Source organism: Zophobas morio, unplaced genomic scaffold, assembly GCF_036711695.1.
Source record: "Zophobas morio isolate AGI-343-1 ecotype UQ-CSIRO unplaced genomic scaffold, CSIRO_AGI_Zmor_V1 ptg000023l, whole genome shotgun sequence".
Lineage (NCBI taxonomy): Eukaryota > Metazoa > Arthropoda > Insecta > Coleoptera > Tenebrionidae > Zophobas > Zophobas morio.
In genome coordinates, this window is record NW_026972128.1 from 10,959,345 (window position 1) to 10,976,005 (window position 16,661).

Here is a 16,661-nt window from a genome sequence, read left to right on the forward strand (position 1 = left end):
AAATGATAAAAAGCCACATCGTAAACGTTTCTTCATAGAAAGTTGTAATAAAGAGGATACTTCATATATAAACTGAACTGTTAGTATACTCTGTTAAGATTTTTTCCGAAGTTGTAAGATTTTATTTATATAATTATTTAGTTAATCCTTTAATTGTTGAACATCCATTATTAAGGATGTGAACTGTAAAGCTAGAGGCAAAGATATTAACTTTCAAAAAAACAAATATGGACATATGAAACATGACTTCTGGTAAGCAGAATTTTGGTTCTTATATTTTAACGTTCCCATCCAACTTTTTATTAATAGCAAAATAATTTTTATCAATAGTGAAATTCGAAATTGGAAACACCTATTTATTATTTAATGAAGAATAATTATTAAATATCTAATTTGAAACAGAAATCTGTTGAATAAAAATATGTGAATTCATTATTGTTTTAAATTATTCGTTTCGTTATAAAACGAGGTATTAAAAAACTGTCGGAAAAAAAGCTTCTTAGATTTTTCAAGAATGGTATTAGAAAAGTTTAGTTTCTATATTGTCTTTAAATATGTATGAACTGAGAGGCAATCGAAACACAACATTTGGATTTTGTGCTTTCCTCACATGAGAGACGCTTAGATAACACTGAAAAATTCACGATTCCACGCAGAAGCTTTGTGGATTCGAAGAAAATCCTTATTACTTCAACAACTGTACTAATTGAAAATTAATAACGTAACGATGTTTTCTGGCTAATCGTTTTTAAAACTCTGGATGGATCACATCAATTTTTATTTTGATGAACTCACTTTGAATGTTGCATTCTGAAAATTAAGGATATATTTTATAAATTAATTACAGAAAAGTTGGTTAAACTTGATTTTTTTTTGACAGTTTAAAAAGGAGTCCTTTGTTTCATTGTCTCAAATTTTCATTCGTATGAATTTTAACACTACCTTCCGGCATGTTCTAAACTTAAAAAATCAGTGTAACCCCCTTACCATTGGTGATTCAGAATTAAAATTTTTAGTTTTTTTTTTATGAAACTTCAATGGTTTGTATTTTTTGTAGTACACTGTAATTTTAAATTGTATTAAACTGGGTTCAGAGGTCTTTAGAAAAAAAAGAAAAATGTAAGACTATTTTTGACAGACACTACACTCGTAAGCGATACTCGTACCAGCATAGTTTCGGAAATTATATGCAAGCGTTTCAAATTTCAGCTCATTTTTATGACTAAAAATTTAAAAGAATTTCGTCGTATTTTCCTATCAATACTATTTGTTTATGTATATACCCGCTGTTTTTTCAGAATCGCTTAATTAAATCTCGTTTTTTAAGGTTTTCAGAAAACTCGAAATTCGATTCAAGGATTTCTAAAATCTTGCTTCGGAACCATACGTCATAAATTTTTCACCAGCTCGTCGATATCTACATTCTATAATTTCTTGTGGACTTTTAGGCAACTTTTTCATAATATCATTTTCCCATACTCCCCTTATGAAAATTTGGACCCTTTTTCGACTATCAATTTCAAAAATTTCCTAAAGAATTTTTTTTTGTAGATTTAGAAACCCAGAAGTTACTCTCGGCCTCATTTCTTGAAGAATCGAAAAATTGAAAAATCCAGAAATTGAAATGTTGCAAAATGGGAAATCGAAAAATCGAGTAACCTAAAAATCGAAAATTGGAAAAATGTACAATTGAAAAAACAAACTGAAAAATCAAAATTTTATTTCATTTCCAGAATCGCCCAATGAAATATGGCAATTTTTAAGATAAAAAATTTGTTCAAGAATATTTCGACAGAACTTCCCTCTCCCTGAAATATAATAAAACAAATCCAGCTTCCCCAAAAATTTGATTATGTCACATTTTGGTTAGCGTTTTACTATCTACATGATATGCCTAATACACATACAAAAGTTGACAATAATGGATTCAGTAGTTTCGGAGATTATCTGTTTAATAAACATCCAGACAGTCGGCAGATAGACGGAAACGGGAGACTTATTTCTTCGTACTCGAGAATATCTCTAAAAGCTTGTCTTGGAACCATAAACATGCCTTAAGCACGTCGAGAACTATATCTCAGAATTTTTTGTGGATTTTTATTAGGCAAATTTTTGAAAAGCTCAATTTTTCAATAGCTCTTATGAATATTTAGACAACTTTTTTTAGACCACTTTTGAAAATTACTGAAAGAGATTTTTTTGTGGTACATATAGTTAAACTACAGAAGTTACTATTGACCTCATTTCTTGGAAACATTCTACCATTTTTCCAGAATTACCCAATAAAATATGACAATTTTTAGAATAAAAAAAAAGACTTTTTTAAAGTGAATATTTCTATATCTTGTTACGATGTACGGGCGATTAAAATCGGCGTGGATTAAACTCAACAATTTATTTCTCAGTAATTTAAATTTACACGTCGAATTACAGAGTGATTATGTACGAAATAATTCCGGCGCAACTGGATTCTGAACATGCACTCGACTCGATTTGATTTTTCCGGGTTTCCCATCGCGACTTCCACTTCCAGGCTTTTCTTTAGCGATCGCTGGCCGCCGTCATCGATGAGTCATCATTGGCGTACATATGAGAAAGTTCTCGACGAGCCATAGGCGTCGTACCGGGGCGGTGTATGGGTTTATTTCATAACAATTTATTTGATAAACATGCTATAATTTTTAAATAAGCACGTGGAGATCTACGAGTACACCCCAGAATTTTCTGTGGGATTTTAGGAAAGTTTTTCACAAGCTCACTTTTTCAATAACTGTAAATTTCGACTTTTTACGACAATGTTCGAAAATTACCCAAAGACTTTTTTGTATATTTCGGCATCCAGAAGTTACTTTCGGCCTTATTTTTTCGAAAACTCGTACCATTTTTCCAGAATCGCCCAATGAAATATGGATAAAAAAAAGATTTTTAAGTGAATATTTACAAAAGCTTGTTTTTGAACTATAAACTTATACTTTTCGAATAAGCACGTCGGGAATCCTAGAATTTTTTGTGTGTTTTTAGGAAACTTTTTGAAAATCTCAATTTTTTAACGCCCCCTCTTACGACCACCTTCGGTAATTACTTAACGAAATTTTTTTTGTACATTTCGACTTCCGGAAATTACTTTCGGTCTCAATAAGAAACTCCTCCTCAAACAGAATATTTTTGATATCTTGCCGGAACCATGAGATCTGTACCTTAGAATCTTGTTTGGATTTATTGGTAAAATTTTTTTAATACTCAATTTTCTCTGTTACGAAAATCTGTCTAATCATCCCCATAATGTGATGACGTCACTTCAAAATTACACATAGTAAATGGGTTTTAAGTTGTATAAAATAACATAGTCCTACACATGTAGTTTATGATTCCGTATTGAATTTTTACCCAAAACGTCCAGATTTTTGGAAAAAGAGTCAAAATTATAAAACAACATTTTGCAATTTAATTTTGAATCTGCAAAACCAAATGCTTTGAAATCTTGCAGATGTTTTAAAATTATGAAGGGCCTAATACATTTTTAGTCTCTCATCTCATCCAAAAAATTAATGACGTCAGGTCAAGATTTTGCCGTATAAATCGTAATTAAAATGTGCAAAATATGATGAGTTTTTACTTGTGATTTATCATTCCATTAATATTTTTTGGATTTGCTTATACAGGGTGGCCCAGAAAAATGATTGAATGCGTGAATTTATTTTATTGATTGACAAGAACTGCAAAACCGAATGCTTTGAAATGTTTTAAAGTTATCATGAGCATGGTAAATTTTTGATCAAAATGTTTTTGCTCATCTCCCCTAAAAAATTGATGACGTCACTTCAAAATATTGCTGAATAAATCCTATCTTAAATGTGCAAAATATGATGAGTTTTTACTTGTGATTTATCATTGCATTAATATTTTTTAGATTTGGTTATACAGGGTGCCTCAAAAAAATTAATGACCTAGTCAATGTGTTTTATTGATTAAATCAAGAATTGTAAAACTGAATATATACTTTGAAATATTGCAGACCTTTTGAAGTTGTTGTAACCATGATAAATTTTTAATCAAAATATATCTGTTTATTCCCCCTAAAAAAATTGATGACGTCATGTCAAAATTTTGTGGAATCATCAGGAACGACTCATTCCATTTTCCCAGAAAATTATCATTTTTAGTATTACACTGCACAAATTGATATACGTGTCCTTGCAAAAATCATCACCTCCTCACAAAATTGTGTAACGAAAAAAATCATTTCAAAAATGCTGGATATGTTTCATTGTACTTCAGGAGCGAGGGAAGTTCTGTCAAAACAATTTTCGACCAATTTTTTTATGATGGAATAAAATCTTCTTTTTATTTTTCTTTAACTGTTGCCAAGTTAATCTGAATTAGTGACAGGTTGTTTTTGAGTTTTCCAAGATAGCATTATTTTTTACTTTTTTATTATACGTACAGTACAAACGAATTAATGTGTAATGGCTGTCAGGCCTTGGATATTCTAATAAGATAAAACGATCTCTGTATGATGCTGATTTCACAATAGAAATTCTGGCAATCTTAAGCAATATCAACGTCCTATTTACCATGTAAAGTGCAGTACAGTTTCTGCCTCTGGTTTTTTAGCACATTATATTTAGGTAGGTTTTTATTTAATAAATTTAAAAGGTATTTTTAATTGAAAACACATGGTAGCAAAGCTAAACATCTAATAAGTCACCATTCATTTTTTGTGTGTTTATTTGCTGACCAAAGTAAAGGTTCCCAAAAATTTACCATTTATAAAAAAAATCTCACGGATATTTTTCTTCTTTATTAACGTAGGTACGTTTTCAAGCACCCCATTCCGATACACTGAATCATGTGGCATCATTTGTCTTATTCAAAACATCATTCACAGTGATTTAAAACTTTAGCCGCTTTGTTTTAATGCTCAATAAAATAAACCATATCCTGGTGGTTTGTTGTACGTGGATGTAAAATGTGGTACGTGGTTAAACAAAGTATTGTTCTATTGTTTTGAATAAATTATGAAACCGCAGATTCAATTTACTTGCTGTTGACACCATTGTAAGCTATAAATCCCACAATAATAAATAAGTAATACCTTAATATTGACAGCATTTGTTGAGAAATACGGCGATCTAAATTACTGCGACTGCCATTTCGAACGATTTGGTTTTTTATACATAAATTCCACTACGAAGGTTTTCAGAGACTTTGGTAAGATATGCACTGAATTATGCAATACATTATTTATCCATTCCCTACGAAATATTGATGACGTCATCTTAAACTGTTAAATGGAGAATTTTGTCTGACAGCTTGACGATAACTTTAAAGTGCGACTAAAGTAATTAGATCGAAAGGCAATAAATGACGAAGAAAGAAATATTGAGGAGCGTGTGCTTAGTGACTCACCCTGTATATTATAATATTCTCTGAAGGGAATAGGATCGATAACTACGTCAAATAGTATTAACCTCCTATTAATATTAAAAAAAAATCCCTTACATTTCTCTGGAAATAATTTATGTATGTGTCCCTAGCACAGAGCACATCTCAAGTAATTTCGAGTACACATTTTTGGGATTACGTTATCCGTTTTAGAGAGGACAAAAAGTTAAAATTTACTTATCGTTTCATAGTGGTCTCCAGAGAAACTGAACCATGGATCCAGGAATTAAAGTTTACGTAGTTTTATGGTTCGTTCATGATCGTTGTGTACCGAAAGGTAAATTTTCTGAATAGCAATCTGTTTTACGACAATGACAGTTACGAAATTAGGAGGGTGCGCTATGACGAGAGAATAGTAAAAGTGTCTTAAAGTTAAGGGAGTGTTAAAAAGTCTTGGCGATAACGTTAGTGTACCCTAAAAATTTGAAAGTAATCGGTTCGGTTGTCTCAGAGGCGATAAGAAAAATAAAGAAAACATGTAAACAGACAACAGAAACAAGAAACGCGAAAACAACTTAAAATATCCCTCAATGTTACCCGAAAAGTAACAATTAAAATTTAACAAATCCTTAACCCAAACTAGTGAACCGTAACCTTCAAAAGATAATAATTCATGCGTTTAATGTGATACACATACGACAGCTTTTACTACTGAAATATCACAGTGGTCTGACATACAGGAAATTTACAAGTTTGTACCTAACCATGAACTTCACGTCAAGAACCACACCTCCAAAATGCATTGTCCAGTCGTCAGTGACACACAATTCCACGTTATTTTATAATTAATTACTTAAAATACCAAAAATATATTGTAATGCTGCACTAAATAACAAAATTTTTGTTGCCAGTTACTGGAACTTGATAAAAATTTCGGAAAAATAGTCACATTTGAAGTTTCCGATGTTTATAGCTTCAATTAGTGTGACTCTGATTCCAAACAAGCAGTCATATCATCAAGATTTACATAATTATCAGAACGTTTGTCTTTTATTTGGTATTCCCTAGTCACAACCGTAATTACAATGGGCGGTAATTCCTTATAAGATTATCGTGGTATTTCTTATGCAAATACTGTAGGAAGCATGTGCTCTAGTGTGTGTTCCAGTCTTGCCCAGATTTTATTTCGGTCGCTTTTTATCTCGTTTAAATCCATTATTTTGTCGAGCATGTAATTAATGTATTAGATGATTGTCCTTGAAGTACATAACGTACGGTGAAATGTGTGGGGCGTTGTCTACTAGTTTTACCTGTTTTAGGTGTACTTATCTTCAGAAACGAGAGTCTCGGTTTCATTGTTTATTACACTCTGGTAGCATTTACACGCAGTCGGATATATGAAACAGTTATTTTTCAAGATGGTGGAAAAAGTCCCAGACCCAAGTACGTTATACATTTAGAAAAACATTTCTCATCTGAAGTCTACAGAATATTAATTAAATATTAATATTTATTATTAATTCGTTTCGTTCAGAGAAGTAGTTAAATATGTGTCATTAGAACTGTACATATGGTCTCAAAAAAGTATGAACTGATTCGTTTTGTAGCTTATGTTAAAATTTTCTTGAATTTATCGAAATACAATAAAGTTATATGACTGGTACGATCCTTCAAAATTTATTTATTAAATTTGTACATTAATTACTGCACCGTTAGTCCGGATGCGGACTACACATATCTTAAAAAATTAACACTTTTGTAGGAAAAGCGAGAGCTTAACAATGTTGCAGGTTTGGGGAGAAAGTAAAATAAAAAATGAGTCCATAAAAAACTGACCCTTTGTTCCGGGAATTCCCCACTGAAAAGACAAAATATTACTTTTTGTACAACAATTTCCCCGTCGTAATGATTCTGCAAGGCCCAAACGTATTGGCATTTCCTTATCAGATTCCAAGTTCAACGGACATTTTCCACTGTCCTTTTCGTCTGTAGCGTCTATTGTGTTTATTTTTTTATCTAGCATCGGTCCCCGATTGGCTGTTTCTATGATAACCTTTGCCAATCGGAACATTTTATCATCTCAACATTGTAACTTTTGAGACGTTGAAATCGTGAGACGTCGTTCGAGAAAATTGTCTTATTACAGAAAAGAATGGATAAATAACTCTATACCATAGAAAGTGTGCGCGTGTCAAGCAGCTCAATACTATTTTCTACCTTCCTCAACCAAAAGATAATGATTTGGAACAACGTTGGGAGACACGGATTTGATTCGATTTTAGATTGTTGGGGACATAACTATTCGTGAACTGTTATGAGCATTACTGTCGCCGTTAAGCTTATTACGATTGTTAGAAAGATTCCAAAAGCAAAAAAGGGAAAGCTGGAAACGGAAAATGTTTCATAAAAAACGTCGGATATTGAACGCCGTTTTGCTTGCTGGTTAATAATAGACTTTAACTTACCGCATGTATACATTTTTTTTTATAGTTATATTATGCTTGTTGTTTATTATAGCGTAACATTTTTTATTATTGAGACAAAAAGGAGTACCATGTATTCGTCGACCATTATTTTTATAGTATGGTTTTAATTAAGCTAAGAATGCTCGAACAACCTCCCTGGTAAAAATCCTCGCAAATTTATAGCAGATTACGTGTGCTGTTTTCAAATTTACGTATATAAATATCATCTTGAAAAAAATATATAAAAAAAAATGATGTTGTAACTTCCCTAATGTGATTTTATTTTTAGAACTGCTTACACAGGGCAATAATAAACATAAATAATGGATAAAACGATTATTTTAATGATAATATCAGAAATAATTTATCCATCATTAATGGTAAAACTCATGCAATAATGTATCGTTGTTACTAGTAATAATAGTACTTCGCTGTACATATCAAAATGCATATATTTATCCCCACTGATAACTCCCGAACAGAATATTTGCTAAAAAACACAGCTACTTTGAATTTGAGTAGATTATAAAAACTGTGAATGATAAGGTAATTGATCATTTCCTTGGTTAAAAGTTAATTTGTCTAAACAAGAAGTAAAGATATCTTATTTTTTCTATTTCTGTTAAGAGCTGAGGAACTAAATACAGTTCACTTTGAATATTTCATTTAGAATTAATTCCTACTTAATCGTATTCTTTTAGTTTCCGAGCAATAAAACTTTTGTTATTTATTAATGCGTAACGATGGAGTTTAAAACAAACAAAAACACACATTTGTATTCAGAATCAGGAAAGCTTTCAAAAGAGATGTCACTCCACCCACTTTGCTGTTTAAAAATTTCAACCGAGTAACGTTGTTATAAAAATACGTTTACGGAGAGAAATTGTCACTTTAAATACAAACACTCCCAGCATTATTATTGTACGGACTTTCCTTGTTGATTCGTTAGATCGACGAAACAATACTACATTGAAGTATTCACTAAGATGTAGGAAAACTAAAATTAGTAATTTAGACTGCAAACGTAGAAATCCAATTAGTACTGACATCTATTCATTAAATTATTTTGCATTATAAATAGAATTTGCATATCGTCCTATAATAAAGTTTCGGCAGAAGGCTCGTTAGCAATTTCACAATTAGGAAAGTTGGTTCGTTGCTTTATGTTAGTTTAGTAAAGTAAAGAAAATTTTACACTTTTCGTTAAGTCATCATTTTACTTTGCGCGTATTTTCCTTAATTTGAGGCAACAGCACGTGTTAAATTTTTACGGACTCGAGGTCAGGTAAAACCAGTGTGTAATAAAATCAGTTTGTACATTTTTTTCTATATGCTGCTTAAGCAATTCTAAACCAGGAGAAACATGTAACGTACCTTTGACGTGGGTCTTCGAACATGATGGAAATAATAGAATCCTAACAGTAAAAAAATAGTTACAAGTTTTGTCTAATACACACGAGTATACAACAAACAACACTTGTTTAATGATGGTAAGTTACATTTGTGAAAAGTTACTACCTGGCAGAATTTCAGGCAAGCTAAATTAACCATTGTTCAGCCATGGTTATGTTTTTGGAATATACATTTATTTCAAATAAAAACAGAAATTTATTTAACAATATTGGTGAAATTATCTTTTTTTTTTTTGAAAGAAAATTGTACGATACACTTAAAATATCAAAACATTAATAAGTTTTACAGTTTATGAAATATTTGTTCAATTATGTTTAACTGAAAAACAATAGCCACATAAAAATAAAAAACCTACATTTTCGTACTCCACAAGCCGTGACACCCCAAGAAAACATGGAATTGGATATTTCCCTCAGCGTGGAAATGGAAAAACTCTTGTACAAACCGCTTTAACGAATGATTTTTTATTGCTAACCCAATAGGGTCAATACTCACAGATTTAGCAGCTGTTAAGTGTATCGGTTTTATGGGAAAAGGTCGGAAAAGGGTAAGTCATTGATCTACATCAGCGATTAATAAAAAATAGTTTATAAGAAAATCGAACAGTCGTAAAATATTTTATATTTTTGTTGATATAACGATTGGAAGGCATTCTTCCATTACGCTGCGTTGTTTACACCAAACCCACCAGGGTTTTCTCAGGATTATTTACTCAAAGAAAAAAGAAGCGACGGCAGTAAAGATGCCGACTTCAATTTTGACAAATGCGCTCGGACAATCTTCCTCAATAACAAAGTTATTGACCCTTTACTCAAAAAGTATCATCGTAATCGTATCGACTGTCTAATCTATGAAATAATAAATATCATCAAAATTTAATTTACTCGAGCGTTAATGTCTTCGTTCAATTCGGCCATTAAGCTTATGAAAAAGACATCACAGGCTGTTTAAGGCAATTCAATTAGAACTTTAGCAATATTTAAAATAATCCGCCAATATAGACAAGACGCAACCAACCGTTAAGGAAAGAAATTTTCCGAGAAAACAAATTTGCTACGCGTATTAAAGGAAATTCGTCTGAGGAAAGTTTTAAAATCACTTAAAGGAAAGTTTCTGCATCAAAGTTGCTCTACATGAAGCAGAAATGATCAAAATCTTTATTACGCCCTCTTCAGAAGTACGGAAAATATAAATAAAAAACGGCTGCATGTGTTTTTTAATGATCGATTGGCTACTGTAAAATTTGTTTTCGTGGCAATTAGCGTGTGTCTGAGAGGAAAATATTTTGTAAATGTATGGTAATAAATGTTTACGTTCACTGTAAATAACAGACTTGATATCTACCATAATTTAGCCAGAACGCCTTTCTCCAGTTATGTGACTTTGAGAATAATACAAATGCAAGAGTTTCCTGTTTGCTCACACATTTACAGAAATTCATAAGAAAATCAAATACAAAGTTCGCACCCAAACGAAATAACATTTAAATAAAAAACTACTTTACGCAAAATGGAAGTTCAAAGAATGAGTGGTATGAGAAATGTTTGTTTCGTTTCACAGGAGAAAATCACTCAGCAGAAGAAATTCTGCAGACCGCAAAGTGGGAAAATAAATAAAAATTGGTAACATTTTCGTATAGGGTTATTTTATTTTTTTAACTTCAACCACAGCACGTGATGAAAACCACCACTGTGATTAATATGATTACTTATTACAGACTGGCTGCTTTTCTTTCATTCTCATTTGATCACAGCCATTACTGTTAAAATTTTAAAGTCAGTTACCAACTAAAAAAGTTGTAAATATTTTAAAAATCCAAAACAAAAAGCAGTAACAGGGAAAATTAAAACTGTTAACACTAAAAATTACGACTGACATTAAAAAATAAAATATTTAATAAATTGCGCTCATAAAATCTAAATTTGTTACATAGATTTGATAAAATTCCATGAAGATCAACACTATAACTTGACTGAGCAGAGCAAAAACTTTTAGTATTTTCGAAGCATAGCATCTGGATAAAATTATTGATCTCAATAATATTGACTGAAAGTGAACAAAGCGTCCGTCGGTTCAAATGAGAATAAGTGCGCAACTGAAAAATATTTCACAAGAAGATGCTGCGACTAAGTTTATTATACTTAATTTTAAAATAAAAATAAGAAATTCCAACCAAAATACAACGTTGTAAAATCGATGTGTCAGCGATGTCTTAAAAATTTATAAATTTATAATTTTGAATTACTCATCACGTAATTAAAAAATAAAAAAGAATTTTTCGCTGTCACGTTTGGAGTTTACAGAGGGGCGAAATGTAAACATATAAAATGTAAAGACTATGATTAACATTCTGTTGCACACTTCTGCAATAATTATTAGCTATCCGCTTTTCATGCGGCTGTTACAACGTTGCTAATTAACGTCGCCATCATCAGAGTTAATCTAGCAAAATGACCTACCTGCATGTTGCATATTTTATATCTGACGTGCTCTCCTCTGCAAGATCCCGTTCTGCACGTCCTTAACTGATGTGAAACACCCCCATCGCAAGATCGAGAGCATGAAGACCAGTCCGACCAAGGAGACCATCCTCCAGCTCTACCGTCCACTTCTTGTAGTTGCGACGATAATTCCTATAATTAATTTTTGAGTGTTGTAGTCGGGTTTTAATAGTTAAGTAAAGAAGTAAGCGCAGCATGAACAAAAAACTGCACTATAAGTTCTCGTAACAATCGATATGTTCGTGTTGGAGTGATTCATAAAGACCTCCTACTTAACATCATTAATTTTGCAGAGTAAGGGCATTAAGAACGTTCTTTGTTTTAGAATTCTCTTATTCCTCAACATCCACTTCTTACCCCCTCGGCTCTCATTTGTTCGACGAAAGCACTTCCGATATTAATTGGCAACATTTTTCTTCCCAGATTCGTCGACCAATAATAAAATTGATTTTATGAAGGCCTCTGGTTAAGTGCTTCCTATTGAAAATACCGCGTAAAGTGGCTGAAAAACGTAATCACCTTTCTGAGCGGATTTTAACAGACTTTTTGGTTAATACGGTGGTAGATTTTCGAGGTCGATAAAATCAGAGATTGAGATTCACCGTTAAGACTAATAAGAAGAGACTGAAGCTCACGAATGAATAATGCATTGTTGATTCTTGGAAGCACCAGAGGATTGCAGACTTGCAAATACGACTTTACTCACAAATTACAATAAATTACGCATTAGTAAAACCAGGAGATATGAAAATCCTCTTGTAAAATTTCCCCGAACTGATGTTTCTCCACCAATTACTTCGCGAAGCTTTTTACCGGATTATTATGTTTGACTGACAGGAGATGTAAATCTGCGTGTTACATTGATATTGAAATTTTCATATTCTTCTATTTATTTTCAATCTCTTTCTACAATCTTATTTCTAGCGGCATATACAAAAGATTCTTTTATTCCATGTTTGCTTTTGTAGAACAAGCTGGTCACGGCCCCACTTTGTACAAGAAGTGATGATCCAATCTTTTATTTCCGCTAATCGAAGCGCCTTTTTCAGATATAGCCATTTCAGTATAACAATAAAGATTTTGATGATCTTGTCAATACGATTGATGTCACCGTGACTCCTAACTCTTATTTATTTTTCTACAACAGACACTGAGCTTTTAAAAACTGATTGGATCCCCAACTTCGTTGAAGTTTCGATTAAAATTTTCTGAATTCTTGAATTTTGTTGAATATTTTGATTTGAATCTAAATGATCATCTTGTTTTTAGAAAAATATACTAAGCGTTATCACTTTTGGAAACTTACTTGGGGGCCGTTCTGATGAAAACTTTTAGCTGCTAATAAATACAAAGATAAAGACAAGTCGTAGCAATAGAATACGTCGAGACAAACGGAAATTGGTTAAACATGCCATTACAATGAAGAGTCTCCGATTATAGCTCGTTCTAGAAGTTCTTTCACCCATTTAGTTCGTGTAATAACCTCTACTACTAAACCGTGAACACCAATAAACCCCCAAACATAAAATTATAAAACACGTTTGTGATCATTAATAATTAAAATCTATTTTTATTGCCTTGTACATGTTCTTTTAACATGTCACGGATATTCAGCCATCATTAATTTCTCCATTATGTGATACATCGAGCTTTGAGCTTCATTCGCACATACTGAAGAGCTTTGTTACATATTGAAAACCGAAACCACTTTGTGTCTGTTTTAATATCTCCGCAATTAAAAATTTTGATTAATGATGTTATATGAGCTATTTTCGTCGCCAATAATCAACAGCTGATGTTGTTACAATACAAGAGCTTCTAGAATCATCATTTCAATTTGTGAAATGGTGTGAATATATGACAGAATAACATGTCGAATGTTATTTCCAATCCATAGGTGTTGTGCAAACTTTGTGTTCGTGCAGCAATGAGATGAAGACTGAATAAAGTTAACAAATACATTTTGTAAATGACTCTATCGCGTTTTTAAAATTGGCCATTAGCGGCTCTAGATAAGATCTTTACCTGTTCGGAATCATCATCCGATGTTATAGGAACTTCTACAGGAACTTCTGCCATTGTGAGGTTGTTTTCCACACCACGTGATTGTAAGACGCACGTCATCTGAAAAGAAAAAAGGCGAGATTTATCTTCTAGAAGAAATAAAACCGGCACTTACAAATATCATATGTATAAAAGTTTTCTGTCTTATTAGAGCATAAAACTAATAGGTGGAACTATCGTTCGAAATCGATTGAACTGGAATGTTTTTGTAGTTTCTTAACAACTTTGACGAAGTTTTATTTTGAGACAGATAAAAAATATGGTATCCAATTATCTCTCTCTACGTTTTCTGCTGATTCTTTTGATGCAGATGTTAGCTGGTAGCTACAGGCACACTTCGGCCCGTGGTAACTTGTCAAAGTATTAAAAAATTCTTCTGGAGCTTTGGTTTCCGGTTTAAAAAGTTTTGTTTCCTTAAACTTGGGTGTGGAGGTAACGAATAGTCAAGAAACTTTAGAAAAGTACACAAGTTTAATTAAATCTTATTAAAGATTATTAGTTGCACTGAATCTTTGAGATTCTTAGATTGATTAACAAGATTCATAATAAAATATGTACAATAAAATCAAACTGCTGTCACAAGATTGTGTTGTTATCACATAACTATATAGAAAATTAATCATACATAAATTTCATATTTTACTGATTGGTCATTGCTCTGTGTCCAGAAGGCAGACACATAAACCACAAATAGATGTTATTTTATACAATTTAAATAACAATTTAGGTTAGCGTTTTACCATCTACGCTATATCAATAAAAACGTATAAAATTTGACAACGATTTAATGCAAGACAAACAAAACGCGTGGAAACGGAAGACCTATTTTATATATATATTTAATATAAATCCGAAAAATGAAAACATGCCAAATTGAAATCTACAAGATTACTTGAAAAAAGAAAAATGTTAGAAACGATTTTGTGTGTAACTGTTAGTACTAGTAACTTTTTCGTGTCACTGCAGTGGTATAAACTGCAGCATTAGTCCTTGTTGGAAAGTGTTATTTCTTGTGGCATGCAAATTGTGTGTAAATTCATAATTTAATGTTAATAGATAACAGCGTTAAAACAACATTATATTAAGACTCCATATTATAGACACTGATGAGGTGCAATAATAGCGATTTAACAACCTAATAATAAACTAATGACATAAAAAACTTTTAAAAAACAATACAGATAAAAATAAATTCATTTCGTAATAAAATTAAAAAAATATTACTATATCACTAAAATCACATGAGAGTTATCACAAAAAATATTTCCTATATTAAAGCTGAAACAGTGTAAGTATATAAGCTAGCTTCAGATTCCAAATTAGCATTCAGTTCAAGCCACAGCTACTTAGAACAACTTGCAACAATGAAATTTATGGTAAGACTGTTATATTACATCTATAAAATCCAACTCTTCTAAAATACTAAAAATAATGTCACCCTAATCATCCGTTTTACTCTTATGTGTCTGCTTGCATAAAAATAACCTCTTGTCAAAATTTTCAGATTGTTTTGGTCGCCCTTGTGGCTTTTGCCGCTGCCGAAGTTGTGGTAGGCCCTAATGTGCGAACTACAATAACTGGTCCTGATGGCTCCCAGATTATTAAGGACGATTTCTCTGGATCTGTTCTGAACACTCCCTTGGTCTACAGAAAACTAGCATTGCCATTCGTGCGTTACGCCCCTTATCCGTATGCCTCGTCAATCTACCCTTCATACTACAGATACCTACTTTAAATTAACTGTTTAACATTTTATCAAACCGCAAAAACAGTAAAATAAATAAAGTCTTGAAATGTAACTCATGCGTTTTAATTGTGGCGATAAAATAAATCCTTGTTTTAACACGAAAAGTTTCCAGAGGGAGGGATTGTAAACAGTGCCGAGTTTACATGTCCCAAGACGGCGGTTGTAATAAAATCGCAGCCATGTTACAGGTGAAAAGGATTTTGTAATTCATAACGAAATCATAGTGACTTGACTTTGCGAAAACACATTCCGCATTTTTTTATTAAATGATATATTTGCATACACAATTTTATGTAGCTAAAAATAAAAAAAAAATAATGACATGACCCATTTTAGTCTCCGGTCACAGTAGTAAGCAATTTTCATAAATAAAAGTTGCTTCTTAGGAAAACACGAAAAATATCTAGAAAAATTTGAAAAGCTACAGAAAGTTCAGTACTTTTATTTAGACACGATTCATCTACATTTCTTGTAATTCCAGGTGCATAGTATCTGTTAGTGCTAACATTTTATATTACAAAATAATGTTGTTATCCTCGCCAAAAATTGATGACGTCATTTCAAAGTGTCATTAAACATTGCTAAATAAATCTGTCATAAAAAATAGCCCGTGAGATGTATGCGGTAATTGTTGTGGTTCAGGGAAAAGTAAAGTTTTAATATCTTCACATATTTTATTTGTACGACAAAAAAATTAACGATGTAATAAAACGCAGTCACCGTAAAGTAGCTCGAATCCCAAAGCGGTTCTTTATCTCGCTAATAAAAACATAATGTTGCTCAAACGTAGCAAACCCTTCTTCTGCAACGAATTCGTGAATTTTGTGTTTGCCTTGATCTTCGAAACTAAAATTTGATTGGCAGGTTACAGCGTTACACAGCTCCACCGTGGAAAGCTATTTTTCGTGTAGTCGTAAGTCTTGGATTCGTCCTTTGCTATACCTACATCTATCGTGTTGTTATATATTTTCACAATAATAATATTCCATTGATCATCAAGTCGTTGCCGCCAACGGAGGCAAAAATTCGCAGTCTAGTTATAGAAACGGCCCGCAGAATCGCCGATCCGTCATAAAAGTGTAGCAA

General features: G+C 32.1%; 1 protein-coding gene across 2 annotated transcripts in view; it reads right to left on the minus strand.

Annotated features, from left to right (window-relative positions):
- The window catches only part of LOC135134691 (protein madd-4), a 318,408-nt gene that overhangs the window by 83,966 nt on the left and 217,781 nt on the right, over positions 1-16,661 (minus strand). For both annotated transcript variants that reach the window (XM_064063459.1, XM_064063458.1), the window contains exons 4-5: positions 13,790-13,888; positions 11,723-11,896 (exon numbers count right to left, since the gene is read on the minus strand). In XM_064063459.1, coding sequence (XP_063919529.1) covers positions 11,723-11,896; positions 13,790-13,888 — 273 coding nt within the window. The remainder of the gene's footprint in view (positions 1-11,722; positions 11,897-13,789; positions 13,889-16,661) is intronic.